At 39.4% G+C, this 25,598-nt stretch overlaps 3 protein-coding genes across 3 annotated transcripts; 1 reads left to right on the top strand and 2 right to left on the bottom strand.

The window, feature by feature from the left end:
* Window positions 1–2,455: 2,455 nt before the first annotated feature.
* Window positions 2,456–9,387, top strand: slc35d1a (solute carrier family 35 member D1a). Its single transcript, XM_034146437.1, has 12 exons — window positions 2,456–2,694; window positions 2,971–3,004; window positions 3,100–3,186; window positions 3,268–3,335; window positions 4,472–4,543; window positions 4,713–4,781; window positions 5,027–5,129; window positions 5,811–5,903; window positions 6,880–6,947; window positions 7,192–7,270; window positions 7,370–7,452; window positions 8,036–9,387. Exons 1-12 carry the CDS (start codon window positions 2,585–2,587, stop codon window positions 8,139–8,141), a joined length of 972 nt encoding a protein of 323 aa, XP_034002328.1. The 5' UTR covers window positions 2,456–2,584; the 3' UTR covers window positions 8,142–9,387.
* Window positions 9,388–11,134: 1,747 nt separating this feature from the next.
* Window positions 11,135–15,242, bottom strand: si:ch211-121a2.4 (transmembrane protein 205). Its single transcript, XM_034146433.1, has 4 exons — window positions 15,151–15,242; window positions 13,908–14,120; window positions 13,309–13,472; window positions 11,135–13,223 (listed from the first exon to the last, which is right to left on the bottom strand). Exons 2-4 carry the CDS (start codon window positions 14,005–14,007, stop codon window positions 12,921–12,923), a joined length of 567 nt encoding a protein of 188 aa, XP_034002324.1. The 5' UTR covers window positions 14,008–14,120; window positions 15,151–15,242; the 3' UTR covers window positions 11,135–12,920.
* Window positions 15,243–15,965: 723 nt separating this feature from the next.
* dhcr24 (24-dehydrocholesterol reductase) lies at window positions 15,966–24,001 on the bottom strand. Its single transcript, XM_034147844.1, has 9 exons — window positions 23,673–24,001; window positions 22,452–22,607; window positions 21,179–21,284; window positions 20,565–20,683; window positions 19,216–19,479; window positions 18,990–19,133; window positions 17,431–17,628; window positions 17,162–17,340; window positions 15,966–16,906 (listed from the first exon to the last, which is right to left on the bottom strand). The coding sequence occupies exons 1-9, from the start codon at window positions 23,901–23,903 to the stop codon at window positions 16,753–16,755; spliced, it is 1,551 nt and encodes a 516-aa protein (XP_034003735.1). The 5' UTR covers window positions 23,904–24,001; the 3' UTR covers window positions 15,966–16,752.
* Between the last annotated feature and the right edge of the window lie 1,597 nt (window positions 24,002–25,598).

Raw genomic sequence — 25,598 nt, 5'->3', positions numbered from 1 at the left:
TTAGAGGAGGAATGCAGGTTGACCCTGACTATGACCATGTAAAATCTGATGTAATTTTACTATATCCACTAAAAAAACATAGTGGACTCCTGGAAAGAGGACCTGTTCCCTATGGCAATATGAAGAGCTCCTTCTAAGATAACCGAATCACGGAGATCCTTAGTTTAAAGTGGACCTATTATGCCATATTGGAAAAATATATTGTAGGGCCATACCTATACAAAATATGTCTGTGAAGTTGTTTGCTTAAAATACCAAACAGTTCACCCATTGTAGCCATGCCTCATACTGCTCATACCCCTCTTTTGCAGCCCTGTTATGGCGCATTTCCACTACACGGTCGGCCTCGGCCACACTCGGTACGGCTCGGTACGGCTTGGCCGCGTTGGGCCTTAACAGGGCCGACTCACTTCATGCTGCGCTTCCATTACAGTTTAGGAACTGGGGTAGTTACTATAGTAACGCAGTGTAGGCGGAGCCGTGACGTCATCTTCAATGAGAACTCCAGAAACACAACACAGCCGTTAGCTGTTAGCACTCAGAGCTCACAGCTCCTTATATATGTTCAGAAACTCGACAAAAGTTAAACAAGTACACACCACAGACTGCCTGTGTCATGGTGAATACAGTCGCTGCTTTATTTATGTCTGTATAGACCGTTGTTGTGAGTGTGGACGGTCAGAGCATATACTGCGTTAGCTTAGCCAATCTCCATCTAGAAAAACACGCATTTTAAAAGGTTTTTTGCCTGCCGTCTGTCTGCAGACTTGACAAAGCATTAATTCATGGTTTTTACTAACCGGTATCAGTATGTTGTTACTTCGGCATCATTTTGAAACGTGTATTACAATTAAATCACGGTCAAATATGTCCATCTTGTTGTAGTTCTAGCCCTCTTGCCAGCGCTCCTCTCTCTAGTTTAGCATACTCAGCCCGACTCAGCCCTGTTTGTTGGCCCCGATAGAACCACAATTTTGTCGGGCCAGAAAAGAGGTGAAAAAGTGGCCCCGGGCCGGGCCGGGCCGGGCCGTAACTAGGCCTAGTGGAAGCGCAACCAAAAACGGGTACGGCACGACACGGCACGCTTAAAGCGAGCTCCGCGCTGTAGTGGAACTGCGGCATAGAGAAACGCGGATTTTGGGTCCTTAGCTTGAAAAACAAAAAAGAGGAGGCGGAGCTAATGCCTGATCAGAATTCTACTAGAGATAAAGTTAAATTCTGCTGTGATAAAACGCCATCCTGTTCTAAACCACATCAAAGATTATTTCTGAAACAGTATGGAGCTCAAATGCTTTTTCTCTTGCGGGTTTATCACAAGGTGAGTTCCTTTTTCTATTTCCTGCTTTTTAAACACATGTGCTCTACAGTACAGGTTAGCTCTGAGTGTTAGCGAGGCTTGCTAATGTGTCCAAAACACGTCAGGCATTGTTTCTGATAGCAATTTTCTGTGGGTCCGCTGTCGATTTGACGTCAGATCAGCAGCAAATCTGTATCCGCTCGTTGTACCCCTATTTTAAAAAGATTTGGGTACGGAGGAAAAGAGAGAGGGTTTTATTTTCTGACGCTGCGTGAGTTCCCCGACGCACCGGGGACACATATTTATGTATAGAAGACATCACAAAGTGCATTTTGCATGATAGGTCCCCTTTTAAGTAATTACCAGAGATGGAAATAAAGTTATGAATGTTATAATCCAATTCTGCAAGGGCCTGCTATGTCTTCCACAACCTGGACCTTTAACCAACTTCCCTCCAGTTCATCACTACCAAATATTCATTCACTTTTCAGAATGTTATATGCCCCTAGTTTTTTTGTTCTTTTTTCTATATACTCAATGCATTTTTTTTACAGTCTGGGATGGGTTTATGATTAGCAACAACTTTGCATTTCCACTTTGCATTCATTTTCTCATTGGGGCTCAATCTGGGCAACTATAGTAACAACAACAATTTTTAGCTCAGGACCCTAATAAAAGCCTGTTATACAATGCATTACTTTATGTTGTAATGGCCATGGGATCAACCTATGTAGTTTTAATGAGTTTCAATCAGGTTTCAATTGAGAAATTGTTTAGGCTCTAGATCAGACCGTCAAAGAGCATCTGGGTTTTGGGTTCTCAGTTTATTATTATAGTAACTAGGTTGAACTTCCAAAATTCGAAAAATAAACCAAAAATAATGCCAACATATATTGCCATATGCATTAATACAGTCAAAGTGATCCAACATAAAAAAAAGGCAAAAATGTCCCTGATGATTATGATATTTGATTAAAATACAGTAGAATCCAATTGGTGACGTCACGGACACAACGTCTACTTAATAAATACAGTGTAAAAGGAATGCTCTCTGAGGAGGAAGTTGTGAAACGTCGGTGTGTGTGTGTGTGTGTGTGTGTGTGTGTGTGTGTGTGTGTGTGTGTGTGTGTGTGTGTGTGTGTGTGTGTGTGTGTGTGTGTGTGTGTGTGTGTGTGTGTGTGTGTGTCAGAGTCAGAGAGAGAGAGAGAGCGAGAGAGGAGAGAGAGCCAGTTGAAGTGATGGCAGAGGAAGAGGCGACGCTCAGAGAGGAATGAGAAGTCTTCGGGGATGGCGGACAAACCTCTGACGCTGTTTGTGAAGCTGTTTGCCGCTGGATTTTACGGCGTGAGCTCGTTTTTCATCGTCGTGGTGAACAAAAGTGTCCTCACCAACTACAGGTAACGGTAATTCGTAGCGACTTGAACAGTAACACGGTTAAGTTGCTAAGCTACCTTGTTAGCTAGCCTATCAACTGAAGTTGTGTCGGCTGTACAGCGATGGAGCTTGTTGACTGACGGCAACTTTAGCGAGATTGTATACAAAACTACATAGGATATACATTTAAAGTAGCATTTTAGGAAGCTAACTCTAAATTATATTTCAACGTGAGTGTGTTTAGTATGTTAGCTACAGTATGCTCAGCCTGTAAGCTGTTCTCAACTCTGCTGTTCCAGGTTCCCTTCTTCAATATGTGTCGGAATAGGACAAGTAAGTTGAATGTTTGTTCCCCTCTTTTGTCACGATTTCACAATTACACATCAACCCCTGAAAGCAAAGTAATGTTCTGTTGAATGTGTGTGCAGATGTTTGCCACAGTGGTTGTGCTGTGGGTGGGCAAGGCTTCGAGGGTGATCACCTTCCCTGACTGTGATGAGAGCATACCTCGCAAGGTGAGACCATCTGTCCATTCATCGAGTATTAAGTTCACCATGTTCAGGACAGTTTTTCATTTATGTGTACCTCATTTGCAGACGTTTCCTCTACCTCTCCTTTATGTGGGAAATCAAATCACTGGTCTGTTTGGTACCAAAAGGCTGAAGTAAGTTTGCATCTCTAAACTAATTAGGTCTGAATTATGGTTTGAGGGAGTAACATTCACTGTCATGAGCTCATTCAGATCAGTTAATCATTGAAGCAATTGGGAAAACTCAGATCAACAATGACAGTACACGCAACAGTACAACAATGTTAGTCTATAAAAAGTTGTGTATATATGGGAGTTTAAAAAATAAAATTGGACAAGAAGAAATGCTAAGCATGAGTAAAAAACGGTCGGAATAAAATAGGTGCAGAATAACAATTACCTCCTGTCCAAATAAAGCATGTTAATAGCACTAGGGACACTTTTAAATATATTGCACTTTGACCTGGGAACCCTGTATCTTCTGCCTGAAGGGAGAAGATCAAATGCCTCAAAGAGAGGTTGCTTTGGGCTCGCTAACATCAGTCATGCCTCCCTGAAAGGGGTAGCTTGGATTTTTTGAAGTAGGTTTATATAATGTACTTTCCTATAGTCAGTGTATTACCCCTAGTTTGGAAAATAATGATACATTTGTACCAGCACAACAGCAAAGTGTATTTTAGCCACCTAAAGAGAAAGAGCGACCTAAAAATATCACTATCTGGTTAAGTGTAAACTATATTTAGAATATTTTCACTGCTTTATCTTGCCACCAGTCTCCTTTTGACCAAAACAGTAATGTCACTGTTAAAACATCACAGGCAGCAATAGGCAAACTACTGTGTTATGCGGGGGTAAAATTACTGTTTTTGTCAGTGGAGTCCGGTGGCTATGAAGAGAGCATAGATGATGGCTTCAGTTACCCGTTGAAAGGACGGTCTGATGGCAAGGTAAAGTGGTTAAAGTAGTCTAAATATAGCATTCTTGTATTGGTAGGTCGTTTTTTTTAGGTATGTTGACTACACTGTCAGAAGCAGGACATTGCTTAACTTCTGTGCTGCTACCCCTACCTGTTTCTCCAAACTGGAGGCTTGCTACTATAGGTAAAACACAGATTTTGGAGTACCTCATAAACCCCCACTTCAAACAATCAGAACTATCAATTTCACAATGTTACCGAGTCTATTTTGGCATTGATATTGCCATACCAGGTTTCTATTGAAAAGCTTAAAGAAACAAACCAAGCTAAAGCCATGTATGTCCTCTTCCACCAGTCTGCCGATGTTTACTGTCCTCAGAAGGTTCTCCATACTGTTCACAATGATGGCAGAGGTAATGCTGCTCAAGTAAGTGTGCATGTGACAGAAAGCCCACTTTTCTCTGATCATGTACTTGTCTTTTACTCGATGGGATACCAAGACTAGTCGCGTCTTTGATCTATATTTGTGGCTTTAATTTACAACTCACAGCAACCAAATAGAGTTTCATTGCTCTACTGTCTTTAACCTTTGGCAGGAAGAAATTCTCCAGGCCAGTCCAGCTGACAGTATTTACAATGATCCTCGGGGCGTTTATAGCCGCAAGGTAAGTCTTCCTACATCCAGGTGTCCCGGCTGTAAAAGCAAACCGAAATTACCTTCACTACAAAGGGTTGTCCTGCCCTGACATATGTCCTCACTTAAGTAATATTGTCTTTACAGTCATTACACACATGTTTATCTGTAATAAAATGAACCCTGCTGAAACACAACATGCCCAAAGCTACATTTTTACTGACAACACTCATTTATCTCCTCAAAACTTTCTTTGGTTTTCTCTCATCTCTATAGTGCCGACTTGTCCTTTGACATGCAAGGCTACGTCTTCATTCTCATGAACGACGTGCTGACTGCAGCCAACGGAGCCTATGTGAAACAAAAATTAGATGCAAAGGTATGTGGCAGCTCCATCTGATGAATAGTAACCATTGTTGGGCTGAGGCTGTTTTTGGCCATGAGCTGATGTTGGTGAATGTAGAGAACCCAAACTGTCCTTCAGCGTCTGGCTTGAAGGTACTCAGTGTACCAGGAGTCAGTTATTTTCATTCCCCACTACATTGATTAGATTGTCACTGTTTATATGTTTTTGTAGAGAAAGTGTCCCTGTTTTTCTATTTGGTTTGCATTTTCTTGTTTTCTTGCATTACTTTTAACAGTCAGGCTAATTACAGTTTGACTGTTGGGTCACAAATGTTCAGTAGCTTGTTTTAGTTTGCTTCTTATGTCACATGAGCATACTGCTCAGTTCTCACATTACAGCAGACGCTGAACTGGATCCAGATTTAGTCTGTGATGTCTATAGAGCACCATCTGCTAACACAGCACAAGACAGAGAGGTGTGTGTGAGTGATATTGTGAGGGACTGAAAGATGGAGTCACGTGAAACCAAATCAGACTAAAACATAGAGGTTCCAGGTATTCCAGTGTGCTGGCCATGCATGACACAGGTATACTAGTTAGTAGTTAGTGAGGAATGCTCTCAAAGAATTGTGAATAACCCTCTCTGTTCTGGCTCTGCATGTTTTTCATGTTCCTGCTGCTCACTGCCCATCTGTTTCCATGCTCTTTCTCACAGGAGCTGGGGAAGTACGGATTGCTGTATTATAATGCATTATTTATGATCATTCCTACTATAATCTTGGCTCATTTGACTGGAGATATTCAGAAGGTACGCAGTTTGACTCTGGTTGCTGCTATATTTCTTCTATCTGCTCTATTTTTTATTACATTTTCTTGAAATCCAGAATCACAGAAGATGTATTCATAAAATTTGTGAAATGTAAGTGTTTCAACTTAAACTACCAAGTTGAGTCTTTGTAGCTTATGTAGTTGTAACTGATGAGTAATTGCGAGGTTTAATGCTGAACTATACTGAGTGCACATATGTAGTCCTGGGTGTGTGCTGTAAGTATGTGCTGCTGTTGGTTGGTCAGTGTTGGCAGAGACCTTCTGGTTTGCCCAGCTGGGGCCCAGCAGCCAGAAAGGCACAAAGCTGCCATTATGCACCGAGAGTTATTACAGCAGCGCCTACAGCCTCCTTTGACTGGAAAACCTCATGAGATGCAGACTACTACCTTTTAAGGCCATTGGAAACTCAGTGTTGAATCTTTAAGAACGTAATAGGTGATGCCATCAACTTCCTAAAAGGTGATTAACAACTGCGCAGCGCTTAGTCAATCTTTATTTACTTACTTCCACTCAACACCAGACAGACCTAGAAGGAATGACTTTTTGTACTAAATAACCTGAATATTTTAGGCTCAGATCATTTTTGTATCGGGTCAGAATCAGAATCAGAATACCTTTATTCGTCCCACAGAGGGGAAATTAACATTTGTTACAGCAGAAAAGAGCCAAAGACAGCTTAATGTTTAACAAGAAGTATGCATAAAAAACAAAATATTAAAGAAAAAAAAGAATTACACAATTTACAAAATACACGGCCTGTAACAGTTCTGAAGATGTAGCAGCCATATTCCACAGTTATTCACGGAATATATATATATATATATATATATATATATATATATATATATATATATATATGTATACATAGTTGCCTACCTTTTTGATATGTTTTTTCTGTATATGTGTATTTTGACCTGTAGAGTTCTGCTGTTTCTTACGCTGTGCTTCTCTTTCAGGCGGTGGAATATGATGGTTGGTCAGATATGTTCTTCCTCGCCCTGTTCATCATGTCTTGCATCATGGGGTAAGAACACTGGACAAAGCTTCTCTGTGACGTGCATGCTTGCGCAAGGGTTGTGTTTTTTATGCCAGAATTTGAACATCTGGATTATACTAGATATCTGTGGCATCACTATTATATCAGTGACAGCTGGATCCTAGGCCAAAGCTCCACTTTCTTCTGAAGCTCACAATGACTCTTTGTTTCGCATTAACACATTGTGAAATCTGAAGCAAGTGTTGAGTAACATAACATTGTTGTTTTTCAGGTTTGTTCTGATGTATTCCACTGTGCTGTGTACACAATACAACTCTGCATTAACAACTACCATCGTGGGGTGCATTAAGGTAAACAGCAGACAAGTGTGATGTAATGGTGAGATGCACGGTAAAAAAAAGACTTTACAAAAAACAATTAGCCTTAATAATATGTTCCTAATTTTACAGAATGTCTTGGTGACATACATCGGGATGGTGTTCAGCGGAGACTACATCTTCTCTTGGACAAACTTCATTGGTTTGAATATCAGGTATATAATGATAAAATGAATGATGAAATTCTGTTTTTATATAAGGATGGATTTTTTCAAATACAACCAGGCTCGACCAAATATTTTTTTCTAGTGTTCTCGTACTTCACTCATCTACATCAACTACTTAGCTACATACTCAGCAATCTCTACTTTTGGGTGGATTGCCATTACATTTGTCATTAGGAACGTTTTGTGAGCTAGTTGGGGAGGGTCCACTAGTAATGAGTCAGACTTGGCCTCCTTAAACTGGGAACTCCTAAATAATGTTCTCCCACAGATATCACTTATACTAAAGTGCCAATCAGCTGCAGAAATGTATTAGTGCAGGATGGATCTTGTTGGGAAGTATGATGCGTTTTATGAATGAAGATGTGCTGCAACATGTTCATGCTGATTGAAACAAATAACCGTTCTTTCAAGTCTCATGTTGCCTTACACTCAGATAAAAGGTTTAGTAGCCTCTCTCTCACCTCACTATATGTTGTTATCCAGCCTTTCAGAAGAATAAAACATTATTGTCCATATGGTGTTCTTGTACAAATGTTAGTGTTCTCACTCGTGGTTGCTGTGTGTGTTGCAGTATTGCGGGCAGCCTGGTGTACTCCTACATCACTCTCACAGAGGAGCAGACGAACAAAGCAAGTGAAAACACCAAGCTGGACATCAAGGGCAAAGTGGTCGTATGACAAAGACACTGGATTTTATAGTATTTTCTGCTGATAAATGAAAGAAAAGCTCTATTTTTTAGTATGACTTTTATTTATGGAGTATTTTAGCAGCAAAGTCTTGGAACGGTGTTGGGTTAACTTCATTCTGTCTCTGTATGGAAATGGAGCCTCGCCATCACCGTGACACTGTCAGTTGGTTTTTAAACGGTGTTTTCTTTTTAAATATTTGTATTTTGATACTGTACATGTGAGCATTGAGAATAAGGGAAACATATTTATTATATTAGAACATTTCCTCACACTTCACAAGCTTAGCGTTAAACGTTGGGATGACGGGATGTTTCCTGAATGCAGGAACAGCTGGAACTATCAGTTATTTAAAGCATGGGTGTGTACTGATTTGAATCATGGGACTTTTAAGTGATGGTTATTTTAAAGGCACAATCCTTATTTTGTATTGCCTTCTCTGTTTTGCCATTTACAAGGAATGTAACTTTAGATGCCTTCTAAGCACAGTGAGATGCACTGACACTGTCATTATCTATTGTTTCAGTATTTAGTACATTTCTTTTAGCACATACACTGTTCTAAGCTTGTTACAGACAAACGGTAATGACAGTGATCTAACCTCATCCTTCAAACAACCGAAGTGGATTAGCAGTGGGCTGTTGGTTCCCATTAAGGATTGTGGCTTTAAATAAATGTTGCCGTCTCCTTTTGGGAGATATTTTATAATTATCGTTTACATTTTTCTCCCTCAGTATTACAGAATGTTAGTTGTGGAGTCTCCATGGCTGTAACTGGTTCTCTCTATGCAGAATTAACAAACAATTGTTAATAGTTTGTTATTTGTACAAGGGGATCCATGTTTTGTTTTTTCTTGACACAATGTTATCGCACTTTGAACTGAGGTAGCACCTGCAAAGGGGTGAAACTGAGTTGCCTCACCTCCTGTTACATCCATTATTGAGATTGAGATTATTGTATTCTTCCGAAATGTACATTTCAGGTTTAAAAGTATTACAAGAGATAAGTGTTTTTCTAAACCTTTTAATAGTCAGGTACGAGCGTCTATCTTTTTTTTTTAAAACATTTTTTATCTACACCATTTTGTATTTATTACTTTTTTTTTAGACTAATATTCATTTTGTAAGTGGAGTGGCTTGTGAATTGGTGATGCTGTTATCATCTCAAACACGGTAACCATGGATTTGTAGCTGAAACACAATGATGTATTGTTACATTAAAAAAACTGTTGACTTGACGTTTCTGTTCAATTTGTTGTTTATGTTTTGATTTCAAAGGTAGAATTCGACTGTTGCTAACTTTAAGTTATCCAATGCTCTGTAATGTCCAACTTAAGTCCTGTTCAAATGACTGATTCTTGAAATATTTCGTAATTATTTTCAAACTGTCAAATGTCGCACAACACAGGATAATTCAAAAACAGTTCAGTGGCTGAGCCTCTGTATTTGAGCTTATAATTAACAACAGTAGAGCGACAGTTCCCCCTTCTGTTAGTTAAAGCTGGCAAATCATGACATCACAGATCCGCAGGATTAAAGAGTCCCTCTCTTTTTAAAGTTGTACACCAGGGCTACATTCAAGCTCTTATACAGGTTTTTACAAAATGTACCCTGCACTTATTTATAGAAACAGTGAGTGGAAGAACATTTTAATTTATGTTTGTAATGCCAAACTTTCTCCTGCCTTGCTTTTTTCCACCACTAGGAGTCACTAAAATCAAATGTTATTTCCTACACATGATTCACTTTTCTGGGCCATTTTATATAAACCAACTTCCAATATTCAACATATGAACTGATGATGTATGTGAATTCAAGGCTGTTACACTGATCCTCTCCATACACGCATACTATTGGGCTTTACATTTAATACCATTTTCTTAAAATATATGCAAAACATTCTTTAGGATTTAAAGCTAAACATCCAAAATGTAATCTTAATTACTGGCTTTTTTTTTTATATGTAGCATACTGAAAAACTGAGCTACAGCTACATAGAAAAATCTGTTCATTTTGTCAGTTTTGCCCGAGGCAATATTTCAAATTAATAAACATTAAAATGGGGTAAAGCACCAAACATAGGACATATTTGAATACAAAAAAAAAATTGAAACCATTTCAAGACATTTATGAAACAAACCTAATATCATACATTAATTACAGCTCATGACGTCTGTCCTCACTGGTCTTTAAAGGAGACATGTCATGGCCATTTCCACTGATCATAATTCCATTGTTGAAGTCTACTAGAATAGATTTATATTGTGCAATTTTCCAAACTCACATTGGTTTCGCATACAGCATCTCTGTAAACTACGTGTATTCACTGAATTTCACTCTCTGCCTTTAACGGCTCGTTGTAGCTCCAATAGCTCCAGCCCCCACCCTCCCTGTGAGCACAGTGTGCTCTGATTGGTCGGGACGTTGTGAATCGCGCTGAGCTCCGTGGAGGTGTTGTTTCCTTGTTTAGCGATACACAGCGAAACACAGCGAAACTCATCCTGAGCACACACAAACTCACAGACGAAGTAAAAACAATAAGTGTGGCTTGATATTGAGTAAGAAAAAGGTTGATAAACACTGTGAGAATGGGTCTGCAGAGAGAATTTCTCTGCGATCCCAACTGTCTGTTATCAGCCTGCAGCCAGGGAGGAGAAATCAGCAGAGCTGCCTGCACTGTGTGTGTGTGTGTGTGTGAGGAAGTCCGTGGATTGGTCAATTTGGACCAATCAGCGGGGGTTTAACGTAACAGCTCCACGGATTGGTCCATTTCGTTCCGGGTACGGGGTTAAGTCACCCCGTACCCGGAAGAATCAAATGGACAATGACGTATCTCCAACGAGGCGTTTTGGGGAGGTATTTTCTGTGTTAGAGTTTTACTCGCTACAGGGTGTACTTTGAGGGTTTTGACTCTGCACACCGTTTACATGCATAAAAACCTTCATACGGGTAATAACCGGAAAAGCATGACATGTGTCCTTTAAGTTACTTATACCGTGTTTCCACTGCGCCGTACTGCTTTACTCGACTTACATTCAGCATTACACAACATAACCCATTACCACAAATACATGAAGAAACTGGCATAAGTGTCCAAAGATTAAAAGAAAAATATCTTCGAAAGTTTAAAAATATATAGCTTTTGTGTTTCGCACAAAACTGTCAATTGATTTGCATTCAAATGTTATATTAATTGAAACTGGGTGAATTAACGGGAAACAATAAAAAAGGATGTGTACAGTTTAAAATCAGTAAATATTGCATTGTTTACGCATAAAACACTAGAGAAACAGGACAAATCGATAGAAGAACCTAAGCAGGTACAACAAGGAGAGTTCATCATACATGGAGAGCTTTGTTTACATCATTAGACCACAGATCTGTGCACAAAACAAACATGATAGAAAGATATTCAAGCTTTGACAAAAAAAAAGTGGTGACACCTGAGAAGTGTACAGCACAGAACACTCATGTGCCAGTACTACTAAAAAAAAAGAAAGGATTTTGCTTCAATTCTTATCATGGCTGCATCATTTTCCCCACAGCTGTTCGAACATATTCATACTTACGTTATGTGGAGTGGTTCGATAACAAAGCTAAACACACTTGAGGAATTAAAGATAAATACGGCTTTGTAAATCTTTAAATTCCTTCACCAGTATATTATAAAGATATGATCAGTGGAGGCTGGGTTTATTAGTTAGAAGGGCTGAGTGCAGAGATTTAATTCAGGTCCTTTCTAAAGAGCCCTGGAAGGACCTCTTCCTAAACTACACATACAAAGTAACACAAAATGGTATTGTAGAGGAAAGCAAAAGAAGTTCAGAAAATAATTCCCACTAGGTTTTTCTGGGATCTCCATACTATTATTATTATTATTATCACTACAGGTTGAAAATAGACCCACATCATCTCAGCAAGTCTCAACAAAACTAGACTAACCTGTGCGGCAACCCAACAAAAAAGTTTGGCATTTAAACCAATGCATAATTTACAAAGCAATACACTGAAACATTTGATAAACACCAACAAATCCAAATTCCAATAAACAAATAAATAACCTTTGGTGCAAGTGTGTTTGTATTGGTCTAAAGCAGTAATAGCACATAATAAAAAGGTTTGAACCCTTCTCTTTCTAGCAGCAAGCAGCTAGGAGAGCTAAAGAGAGTTAACATTTCACTTTATGGCGGCTCTTCAGGTGAGCCAGACAAACCTGCGCCACTACACCGTTACGTTTTTAAACCGCATCCAAACAGGAGGAGCAGGACCGAGCCGCATGACATAAATGTGCCTCTCTTTTGCTAAATAAGATAAAACGATGCAACATATTTGGCTATTTATTTTCTCAAAAGGTGTCTGGTACTGCATTACAAGGTCTTTTTAAACGTCCCTCATGTTCCAGGTTCCTGCAAGGTACCACATTTATATTGGTGAAGGGAAATATCACGGCAGTCAGCCGCCGCAGCCAAACTAGGTGAAAGGTGAGGCATTACTCATTGCAACTGATTTGTCTTCCTACAACCTTTAGCAGAGACATGCAGCTTTAGTGACCCTGATTTTATTGGCAGCTGCACCATTATATGAATCCCCAAGGCACATGAAGCTTACCTTACTTTTTATCTCATAACTTAAAGGCAGAGAGAGAAAGATATAAGTATTAAATATATCACTTATTGCTTCAATACAAAAAATAGAAGGAGTTAAGTGTATAGGGGTGAAATGGGAGTGACTATTATTCAGAGATGTAACAGTCCAGCTGCTCTCTGTCAGTTTAAAGTTTGCTGAGGTTCTCAGCCATGTAACAGAGACTGTAGAAGTTGCAGCCGATGCAGCAGAGGTTACAGAGGGAGGACAGCAGTCTGTACAGCCACAGACGACTGCTCAGGTGTCTGTATTTCACATCTGTCTCACACAGCTTGGCGTAAGCTTCGCGGTTCGATGACAAGCCGATGTCCTGTCCCAATCCGCACGCCTGCTCGATCAGGTGCATATCTGCCATGATCTCTGATGTCATTTGTCCAAACCACTGAGCGTTGACAGCTGAAACTGTCACCGACACAAATAAAATGAAGATCTGGTGGGGACAGAAGAGTCAGAGATTAAAAAGATATTCGGAAATTGGTTTTATGTGATTTTATGTTTTGGAACAAGCAACACACCTGAAATGCTTCTCTTTCGTCCAGCAGGTCGCTGGGATGATACACAGCGTAGATAGTGAGGTTAAAGAAGGCACAAGCTGAACCCAAGTGGAGGTAGAACGGTACAAGACGACTCTGGATAAACCCATAAGTGTGTCTATTCAGGTGGTTGTCCATCACAAAGCCTGAGCAGAAAAAAAGTCATTAGCACGGCTGGGAATCTCTTATTTCCACAAGAACAATATGACACAAACACAAGGTTTAGTTTATTAAAAAACGATGACTTAAGTGGACCTTTGGTCATTGGGGACCAAGCTAAAACTAAAGTAAGTCAGGGTCGAGGCATAAAAAGCCACCATGAAAAAATTGTTTGCTCAGATACAACTGTGGTCCTGCTTACAATTGGCATAAAAAAGCATGCTAGGTGTTCCAAGTGGATAGATCTAAATTTGAGTAAATGCATCCCGAGATGTACTTAATACACAGTGTGATTCAAATGATCGGGCCAAACTGGAGGAACCCAGAAGTCATTATTGTGTTGTTCATATAGCATGACATCCCTTGCCTTTATCTCCAACTGTATTTTGAATCATGTGTGTGTCTGTGTGCGTTGTACCAACTTGAAATGAAGGTGACCCATATCTGCATCCCCCAGTAGGAGGAGAGCAGCACCAGCTGCAGCAGCTTGACGGTGACCGTGGGCTCCGTGTCAGTGGACATGCTTCCTCTTCAGTCTCTCTGGTCTCCGGTCTGGACTCCACGGTAATCTCCAAGAAAAACACCGGCGTCCAGCAAGGCAAGGGATGCTCAATACTTAACTCCAGTCAGAGCCTCTGCAAACATAATCATACGGATAATAAGGACACATGCTTTCTTCTCCATTCAGTGATATGGAATAGTCGGTTGAAATTAGCAGCTGCACAATTCAACAAAATCTGTTGTTTTTTATATTTGCAATGTTATCCTTATCTGTGTAAACTGCCAACAAAGAATATAGTATTTTATTACGTGTGCTGTATGTATATGGATATATCTATTGGTTGCAATCTTTTCTTTTGTCTTTTTCTCTTTCCCATCCTTCAAAATATCTTTCTCTTTTTCTATTGGACAGAGATATACCCTGGAGAGTGCCCTGATCAAGCGTCTTTGGGGGTTTATTGAACATCTTCTTTATATTTTCTGTTGTTAAACATATATTTATTTGTAAAGTAAATAATAAAGAAACATAAAGTAAGCTGAGCAAACTGGGTAAAAGTGAAAGTGGGTTGTTAAACCCAGTCACTTGCTGATATGCAGACTGAAAGTGTGTGTACTCATCCAGATAGATAAGAAATGCACACATATTGCTACTGGTTCAGCAACAACTTCCCTAATAAAAATTGCTGCGTTCAGTGCCATACACGGTGTACCCTAAATAAAGCGGGTTATTGTCTCGACTGTACGAATTGTGTGGACTTATATCAAACCAGTAGGGAACTGCAACTGCATGTGTTCACAGCGCTTTAAAACAAACTTCTAACTGCTAATTAAAGGAAGTTAACTACAGTGTAACCGACAGCTGCTCCCCGTGTTACTAACAAACGAAGCAAATCTCTCAAAATCACCTTTGCGAAACAAATAGTCTCGAAAGTAACACCAACTATTGATATTTGCTAAGCATGCTGTAAAACCACTGCGTAGTTGGCAATAATGTAACATACACTCACTAGTGTGTTAGCAGCTAATGTAAGCTGAAGTTAACTCAGCGAGAGTTAGCTACAAACTGTCACTGTAACATTAGCTGCAGACAACAGTCCTTATAATCTTTAAGCAGAGTTACTTCAGACTATCACTTTATTGCATTAACTCTTAAGTACAGCCTACCTGTTTCCAATATTTCCGTACAGCTTGTTTAAGATGTTCTTCCGATCTGACAGTAGATGTACCTGCTGAAGGAAGCTAAGCTAAGTTCAGTGGGGAGGGGCCATTGGTCTGTTATAGAATATCTACACACTATTTCCCTGTCACCCCTCCTTGAGGAATTTAAAGTGTGTGTGAGAGGTCATTCCTGCAGGCACCTTCACACCTTAATTAACAATATTGCATTTTTCTTATATTAAAGGAAAACATTAAAACTCATCTCCACTTATCAACCAGTGTGTGTAATGTAATAAAAGTAATTTTAGATTAACAAAGTATATCTTCTTCTTCTTCTTCATTGATATAACACCTTTAAACAATCATGCAGCCCAAGGTACTTCACATAACTATATTTAAAACAGCTAAATTAATAACTATATTCATATGTAATTGGAAAAAGCACTCAAATCCAATAGAAATAGAGCTGTCTTATTCCAGTGTAGTCATATAACGCCACAGTGAGTCTTTAGGTCTGGAAGCTATTGAAAAAACAGGTTTTAAATAAAAAACGGTTGCATTTTTTTATATTTACATTAAATAGAGAAGGCACTGAAATCAAATAAAGAGAGCGGTGTCTCATTGGTGTAGTGTTGTCATATAATGCCAAGTTGGAGTCTTTAGGTCACATAACATGGAAGCTTTTGAAAAGATCTATGAGTTTTTTAATAATCAAAGATTGCATTTTTTATTTATTTACATTAAACAAAAAAAGCAATGACATCCAAAAAAAGTAAGTGTGTCCTACTTGTCCAGTTATTCAGTAATTCAAACCAAAGGAAATAATTGTCAAGAAATATCCATTTATTTAACTATATGCAATCCCATTTAAATAAGATGTTAAAGGATACAGAAGTACATACAAAAGGAACAAAAATATAAGTTTTGCAATGTGCTGGGTGAATCTGGACAATGTTTGGGTGACAGCTGTGAGTCCCTAATACTAGTGAAGTGAAGCATGGTATTGTTCCCTAAGAACTTCAGACGTATCTTTTTTTAAATCATGAGAATTATGTTTATTGCAGATAAGAGTTTGAAATCCTTAGTCCTGGTGCTATGACATTATTGTGATATAAAAATAGGTGTCCTATAAGTGACAATATAGTTGTTTGGCATCTTTTCCCCTGTATATCTTTATTTGAAAACATATATTTAATTGTATGTATAAAGATAATTAGGAAGTGATGTTTTGAGTGTATGACACTTGTAGTTAAGGCTGATCTGTTATTGAATGGTGTACAGACAAAAATGTAAAAAATATGTAATGTACACAAAGGTAGTTATACAGTGCCTAACATACATGTTTAAAAAAGGTAAAAAAGATAACCTTGTTTAAGGTTGTACAGAAAAATGGAAAAGCAGAATACAATCGATAATTGTTAGCATTACAATTTTTGTGCTTTTGCTTCACATTGATATAAGAGCCTCTTTAGACAAAAAAGCTAATTATTTAGCTTATAGCAGTTTGCCCAAAATGTATCTTTGTTTAAATCAATTTGTTGTAGCCGTTGAGACACACCAAATATGAGTTGACATTGCCTCAGTGTATCTGTCACACAGTGATCGGGGTCAGTGTCGGGCAGATTTACAGATTTTGTCGTAAACCTCCGGGAAGGCCTCCGTACAGCCCAGTTCCTCTCTCAGTTTGTGATACAGCCGTCCATCAAACATCTCCCAGAACTCCTCTCGGTCCATGTACACATCTGCGTACAGCATCTGGAACCTGCAGGAGACAGAATGCACATGTATTAACTACGTAAGCCTTGAGAGGCAAGTGGGGAAAACAATCCTATTTATTTTTATCCTTAGGTGTTGAGGCAGTTGAATTTGTTTTTTGTCACGATCAATAAAACCAAGTGTTTGTTGTTATATGTTATGTGAATAAAATACTAATTTCAAAAGGCTAAAGTGAATCCCTACCCAATTCTCTACAATTCTTTTTACAAATGCAAAATGTCCTGTATTTGTTTAGACTTACCCATGCACTTCTCTAACAAACTTCTCCAGCTGTCGTGTTGTTGCTTTAGCTTCAAAGTGTTTGACTCTTGGCTCTCCATAAGCCCCAATATCCACGTACAACTCGTCCTCTTGACCCTTGGGGTGCACCATCCCTCTGCCTGCAGGCAACAGGAAGGGACACAGCCACAGAGGGTACACCTGGAATAACACAAGAAACGCAGGAGTTTAACCATGGACTAATTACTATAAACAGCGGGTATTAATAGGCTTCATTCACATCAGTCTTACGTCGATGTCCTGGTGGAAGCGTGTGATGGCATCCTGCAAATTTTTCATGGGTACCAGCATGTCCTGCACCACGTGGTGCTGTTCATAAAGACGTCTGATGGTCTCCCCCTGGGTGAGCTTCAACAGAGAGATCTTAGGAGGAACCATCCATCCGAAAACCCAGCGAAATATTGGGTTGTTACCAAATGGAATAATATCCTGAAGAAAGGACACAACATAAACAACAATGGTTAAATATGATACTGAGGATGCCCTTATGTGATGCATGTTGCTTTAACTAGTGCTGGAACAATTAATCAATCAGCAAAACAATTTAAAGAAATGGTAGTTATTTATTAGGCAAAAAAGGCCAAACATTTGGTGATTTCAGTTTCTCAAAAGTGAAGATTTTTCTCTGAATTAAATATTTTGGTGTTTTGGGGTGTAGAAGGACATTCAAGATCCTATCTTGGCTTATGGAAATGTGTGAATGTTTTTTGTATTAACCCTTTACCTCAGGTTTGAGGTAATGAGGACGACAATCAATAATATTTTCAGTTCTATTAGCTAAGACAATTTCTGCATAATGATAGAATTTCTACATTAAACCTTTTTCCAGATGAGACAAGTAAAATCCAGTTGCACTCCTATTATTTTCCAACAGAGGGCGCCCACACCTAGTGCCAAACACTCACATTTCAACATCCCACACATTAATGATGTCTATCACAAATTGTCGATTTATTCAACGCATTGGTCAGCCTTCTTTCTTTCCAATTTTCTTCTGCACTGTCTACCAAACCCTTTCAAAAACACCAAAGGCCAGAGTAAGCCCCTGCAGGTATCTGTCAAACCAATACTATGCATAATTTATCACACAATTTACTGTTACAGTAAACAAAGGATGCCAAGCCCATCTCACTAATGGCTAATGGTGTGTGTGTCTGTGTGTGTATGTGTATGTGTTTATGACAGAGAAAGAGCATTAGAGTGTAATAAAGCTGAGAGTGAGTGCTGCAGGAATAAGCCCTTGAACCTGATAATGAGTTAGCATTTCTGCATATCCGGTTCCCTTTTAATTTTAAGTCATCAGGTTATTTGATGTGTTTTTGGCTTGTTGCCTGAATAAACTTATGTGATTAACATAAACATATGAGATAGTTTCACATTTTGCTCCACAACATAAATACGTAAGAAATTACTGCAATTGTTATTTTTTGAATAGCCTTGGTTGTTTATTTATTGTCTTTTTAACGCTTTTACTTCTGGCAATTGAATTTGCGCTCCAAACATCTCATCACACTTATCTTGATTTTCATAATCTTTTGTTTGCCACAGAGCCTATGCGGTACAAAAATCCAATGGAAAGCTCCCTATCGTGAACAGGGAAAGGTCACCCAAAAAAAATACATCATCCCTGCAGCACTATGTGTGATCCTAAGGGTCATGGGTGTGTGTGTGTGTGTGTGTGTGTGTGTGTGTGTGTGTGTGTGTGTGTGTGTGTGTGTGTGTGTGTGTGTGTGTGTGTGTGTGTGTGTGTGTGTGTGTGTGTGTGTGTGTGTGTGTGACGTTGTGAGTACCTGAAGCTCCCAGAAGATGCTGCGGGTGTGTCTATGATAGTACTGTCTCAGAGGGATATATTCAACTCCAGCGGTGTCCTTTTTAAGGTAGCTATCCACGTGTTTGAAGAACCAGGGTTTAAAGTGCAGGCCGATTCTATTAATCTGAAGTAAGAGAAAAAAAAGGAAGGTTAAATGTCATAAAACATGTGAAAATGAGTCAAATTAATGCTAACAAACACCTTACCTTATCAGGCTCAGCGTGGTCTGTCATGGTTCCAGTCATGATGACAGCGCTATCCAGAGAGTACTGGAGGCCCTCTACAAACGTGTTCTGCTTGTTCTCCGATGCTTCAGTGAAGCGTTTACAGATGTTCTCCAGGCCTCTGACCGGCTCATAGCTCAGCTTCACCCAGGCTTTAGCGGGGACTATTTTAATCTCAGCTGCAACCAGGAACCCCAGAGTCCCACAGGACCAGGGGACGGCGTGGAACAGGTCCGGGTTTTCCTCCTATGTGACAGAACAATGCCGTTTTTGACAACAAACTGTTCACATGTCTATGGTACATTTGTGGTTATGAATGTGGTCTCGGCTCTCTGGGATTCTAATGTTACGCCAAGCATGATGGCTTTGACAAAACCATTAGCAGACCTCACAGCATCATTGTTAGGTTAGGGACTGGCTGAGAATTATTAGTGGAAGTAAGGGTCAGAAAAGGGGACAGCAGTTATGTCCTTTTATTTTATTTTTGGTGAGGGGAGGGCAAGAAACAGTCTTTCACTTTTTTCATGCTCAAGATGTCTTCCATTCAAGCATTTTTACAGGGTTCACTGTAACAGAATGATTTAATATGAGAAACATGCCAATGGCGTGTTCATATGACACAGGAAGAAAGCTTAATAACAAACAGCACAGAACAAAATGAAACCCAGTGAGTATTTTCAGGAGTCAATAGTTAATATGTAAAATTGTATTTTGGTGATTTTTTGCCACGACGAACCAATGATTATATATAACAACAATTAAAAGTAACGTTCCTGCTAAAGAAGCAGATAATTATGTGGTGATGGTGATGTTACCAAGGTGACCTGGTTGAATGTGAGCCTTCTGGCAGCAGTCAAATCATGCTTGCTTATGAAGGTTAACTAACTGACTGAAATGGCATTTAAGTATCCAAGTGGGAGCCATGATAAGATCTGATTAAATTCTCTTAAAGCCAATAAAAGGTGGTTTAATGTTTCCTTTTTTCTTTTCTTTAGCCCTAGGATACATTGGAACGTAAGGAAAAGCGATCATGCCCAAAATTCCTTGTGGCAGCAACATTTAAAGTGACACTATTTGGTTGTTCAGGAAAACAAACATCAACAAGGATCATGATATATTTTCAAGATGCACTTTTAGTAGTTCATCTTCTGAGCATGTAGTTTCAACATGGCAGACCCACGTCAAAAGCTAATTCTGTCGCATAACTATATATCCTAACAGTGTAAGTACCGTCAAGGAAAATAAGTCCGTAAAAGACATAGGACATAAGTCTTGTGTCTTTCTACTGCAGCCCTGGAGTCAGAAGTACATCCAACACACTCAATACTCACCTCAGTGCAGCGTACTAAGCTGCCATCAGCTAGAACCAGTTCAAATGCGACACAGATGTGCTGAAACAGCCCGTAAATGTGAGAGGATGACTCAATGCCTGTACCCATCACCAAACCACCTGAGAGAGGAGAGAGAATAAAATATTTATTCTTGGTAATTCAATATCTAGCCAGGTGAGAAGCAACAGCAGGCAAACACAAAAGCAGAGACTAGCGTAGCTGGCTGGGATTGAGTTTGTACAGTATGTGCCTGGTTGAACATCAGGATAAATGAATGTACCGCAGCCTGATGGGAAAACATTAGATTGTTGATGCACAGTTTATAGCATCAGGAAATCCATTATGAAACTCGATCCAGGGGTGCTTCAAAAGCTGCAGCCATTTCCTCCCAGTTTCATCTTTGAGCGACAGCATCAATCCTCTAACACGATTAGAGAAGTCGCTGCTGCTCTAAACAGGATGCAGTGATTGATGGAGGAGATGCAGCATCTGCCTCACGGAACAATGAGCGGTGGAAATCATCAGAGCCTCTATTTATAGAAACCAGAGATCACAGATGATGCCGCTCTCTGATGGTTCTCCAGAAAATAAGTCACAGTTTATAAATAACATACCCACAGTGAGGTCATCGAGCTCGGGCAGCACTGGCAGTGTCCAGCCAATCGAGGTGAGCAGAGCGGTCACCTGACCCATGTTGGCCAGCGGCTCAACCCTCACCACCTAAAAAACAAAGATCACTTTGAGTAAAGAAAACCCCATCAGGCTGACAAGAAAACATCTAGCCATGTTCATTTTAAAAGTGAATAATTACAATATTTGTTTTGTTCATACTGTCCTCCCCCCCCAAAAAGAAAGAATATATTGTATAAAAAATGACTACTAAAAAAGTGACTGTTTCACAACGTGCACCTGTCGTAGATAAGCTACTGTTGGAGAAAATACTGTTGTCTCCTCTTTGGGTTTGTTTTAATGCACTGATATCATGTGTGATTCTGAACTGTGTACGACCTTGCAGCTGCCTCTTTATGATAGGAGGAGGCAGGGCATTTCAGGTTGTTGATCTTTATGAGGAGACAGACACATACTTGTTGTCTCCTACATATCTAATTTCTATGAGGCGTGAAGGAAGTCCAGAAGACGTTACAGATGACCCGACGCTTTTCCGACACGCGCGGCTGATATTAGCGCCACCTCGATTTACGACTTTGTTGTTATCTCCTGTATTTTGGACTATATAAGCCTGATGTTTTTTCCTGCTCCGTTGAGCAACATACCCCATGTGTGTGAGTTAACCCATATGCTTTGTATGTGATTTAACTCTGCTCCTTGCAAGAATAAATTAGTACCTGATTATTGATTCTCAACCTGGTGTCGAGTGATATTTTCCTAACAGCTACCCTACAACAAAGATGATGTCGTTTTTAGAAACCATTAGCAAATAACTTATTCTGTTGTTTAGGAAAATTGACGTTTTGATCCTTTCTATTGGTTATTAATAAAAACACTGGTTAAATGCTGAGATCTGGGAACATGGTATCAATAATTTACAGAAAATGTATGTGGCCAAAAACAGATGAAGTCGGACAACCTCAGAGGTTTAAAACAAACCCCCAGGCTAGCCAAATGTATTTTGGAAGAAAATAGTAGAATACTTTAAAAGGATTAGGCAGAGCATCCCTTCAAATTAAGTTTTGCGTCCTTGTCTTTATTGTTCAGTTAAGGTGACGTCCCTCTTTGTGTGAGTGGCTTCTTGCTATACTGAAGCAAAGTGGAGCTTTGAGTTAGTAGATGTTTAGCAGATATAATGTTTACCATGTTCACCATTCAACAGTTTAGCAGTGTTAGCATGCTGACGTTAGACACACAAATTCTGTCGAATCCTCCTACCTGCTTCTTGGTGTCCACCTCCAGAATATCCATCATGTTGATCATGATGTTTTTGTGTGTTTTCTTGTACTTCCCAACTCTGAGAGAAACTGTGAGCCAGCCGGGGCGACCTGTACACATGTATTTCTTACTGCCGTCCTTCTTCCACTCGCGCACCTGAAATGTGTCATAAGACATGAAACAGAGACAAACACATTATAGGGGATACACAGCATTACCAATATTTTGTGACAGCCATAGCTCTCAGTGTTTAATAAGAGAGCATTACGGCCCTGTATATTGGTGTTAAATAAATCAAATGAATAAATCAAATGTTTGTTACGATAATTTAGTACAAGCATGTTCAAACTAAATGTTTGATACTGTATTAGAAGTAATACATCCTCCAGTTGCATAAAAGCAGGTCATGAAACACTTGTTGTGTAATAATTGATTGATAAGATAACAGAGATAAAGCCATGGATTCTTACATCACAATGCCCTGCCAACAAAGTGTCCTAGCTTCCATATATCTAACATAATTGAAAACAGTCTATCATATTTTAAACACTATAAACCCCTGTTGAACATGCCAATGATACTCCTAATTTAGATTAACAAATACCACTATACATTACTGGTATAGTATTACAATGTTATGGGGTATACTTGTCTATTCGTCACCTTGTCCAGCTTTGTGGTCCTTACTAGCTGCAGTCTTTATTAGTGAGAGCAATGCTTGACCAATAAAGGTGATTAAGAAAACTCAGTTTAGGTAATTTAATTGAATCTCTGTTGCTGTAACCTCCCGTGACTTTTGGTGTTTTTTTCTTTTTTCAAAACCACTGATAACACATATCCTTGTTGCCAGTGGTGGAATGCAAAATACATTAACTCAAGTTTTGTACTGAAGTACTGTTTTTGACACAATTGTATTTCCATGTTACGCTTCATTCTACTCCACTTCATTTTGGAGGCAAATATTGTACTTTTTACTGTTCTGCATTTATTTAGCACCCATACTTTCTATCTACGTTTTATACATATACACACCTTTTTCTTTTGATAGTTGAAGTAAATATTACTGATGATATTTCTGTACTTCTAATTGAGTCAATTAAGAGACAATAAGCCAATTCAGGACTGTGACCTGTAATGGAATATGTTAAGACCATAGTAATGATTATTTTACCACACGCACCTGTGCACAAACACACAGTCACAGAGGATGAGACGGCTCACCTGTCTCTGGATGTCTCTCACTCGCTGGTCGTGCAGTTTGGGCGCAGAGCACATCTTGAAAATAAGCCATACCCGCACATAGTAATACACATCAAATATAACGGAGAGCGGCAGCAGGAACAGACACACAAATATCCACCTCTGGTGAACGATCACGTAATCTAGACCTTTGACTTTGATCCACAGCAGAAAAAGAACGACCAGACCGGCTAAATACAAAAGCGGATCCATCGTTTCTGGAGAGATCAGATCCAAAGGTGCACGGTCTCTAAACTAAAAGTATCTGGCTCACTTTTTAATTAAACTACCGCTAACCGCAGGGAAATGCATGTGGGGAAACTCTGCATAGATTCCTGATCGCCCCTTCTCTGCGATAGGTGAGCGATTCTAGGTGGGCGGTCAGCCACTCTCCTGCTCAACACTGATTGGTTAGGATGGCAAAAGAGGCGGGACCGGGTGCCAACGTTCCACTCTCATTGGTCTAACAAGTGACTGTGGGATATTTAGAGCGGTAGCCTTTCTGAAATGTAACCAATCATAAAGCAGCGAGGCTGTCACACCATGCACCATGCCTGTCCCTTACGGCTCTGTTACAACACAATGCCCATATCAGCCAGTCTGACGAGTAGAGATAGAAGTTTTAACACTGACGAAGCTTACTCTAACATATACAGTAAACAATTATTCGACCCCATCATTATTTGCAAGGGCCCCCCACTCTCTGATACTGGCACAACATCCCCGCTTTTAATTATCTCCTTAAAACCCATTGTAAATGTGCTTTCAATGGATTTGGGACTTGAATTACCTCTTAAAACATATTTATATGCAAATGCATTCTCTTAATCTTCTTTTATTTTATCAAAATAGTTGAATTTTTTTTTTTTAAACAGCATTTCAGAAAACGATACAGCATTTCACAAAACACTACAGCATTTCACAAAACACCACAGCATTTCAGAAAACACTACAGCATTTCACAAAACACCACCGCATTTCACAAAACACCACAGCATTTGAGAAAACACAGCATTTCACAAAACACCACAGCATTTCACAAAACACCACAGCATTTCACAAAACACCACCGCATTTCACAAAACATTACAGCATTTCACAAAACACTACCGCAGTGCCCGTTTCGAGTGGGTCGCAGATGTGTGAGTGAAGAATTTTTTTTTGAAAAAGAACATTTCTTTTTTTTTTTTGGGAAAAAGTCACACTTTTATTTTGAAGGCTCGATTTTCTAACGCTGTGCATGCAGTAGGCGTTGGACTGGAAGTACCGGAGACCATAAACGGGTTTGAAAACTTCTGTCACGTAGTGATCATCTTCTAAAACATCTTTGCTGATGTTTTTTCGAGTCTTCTGGCCAATCAGAATCAAGATTGTTGCCGGAAGTCCCCACGGAAAATAACTTTGCGGTATAACTATTCTTTATACATCCATGGGTACAATTTCAGATACAAATGAACACAGGTCACAGAACAATGGGAGCTATCTACCCTTATCCACAATTTAAAGTAAGTCACACAGACTATCTCCTCTTTGCTCTTCTCTCTGTGTGGAGCAGCAAGTTCAGCTGTCAGAACAAAGTGAAAAACAAACAATGGCACAAAATATTATGAATATGTCGGGTAGTAATAGATTTATTTATTTTCTTCTCAGAGTGTACCAGAATGCGTATATGTTAGTAGGCTATTTCTAAAAATCTCCTGGGGGAGAATCCCCCCAGACCCCCCTTCTGGGGTTGGGTTTTCAGCATCTGCCTTTTTATGCTATACAGTTCAGCTTTGATTCCATCATCTCATTAAACCTTTTTTAAAAGCATTCTTTAGTTTTGTGAAGGGATATATGCACTGTACTTCACTTTAATTAATAATGTATGCTGAAAAGCGTATTACAGCACGATTTTTTGTTGAATAG

The sequence above is a fragment of the Trematomus bernacchii genome, unplaced genomic scaffold, assembly GCF_902827165.1.
Source record: "Trematomus bernacchii unplaced genomic scaffold, fTreBer1.1, whole genome shotgun sequence".
Lineage (NCBI taxonomy): Eukaryota > Metazoa > Chordata > Actinopteri > Perciformes > Nototheniidae > Trematomus > Trematomus bernacchii.
The sequence above is the reverse complement of the archived record's forward strand: the minus strand, read 5'-3'. Positions and strand labels throughout refer to the sequence as shown.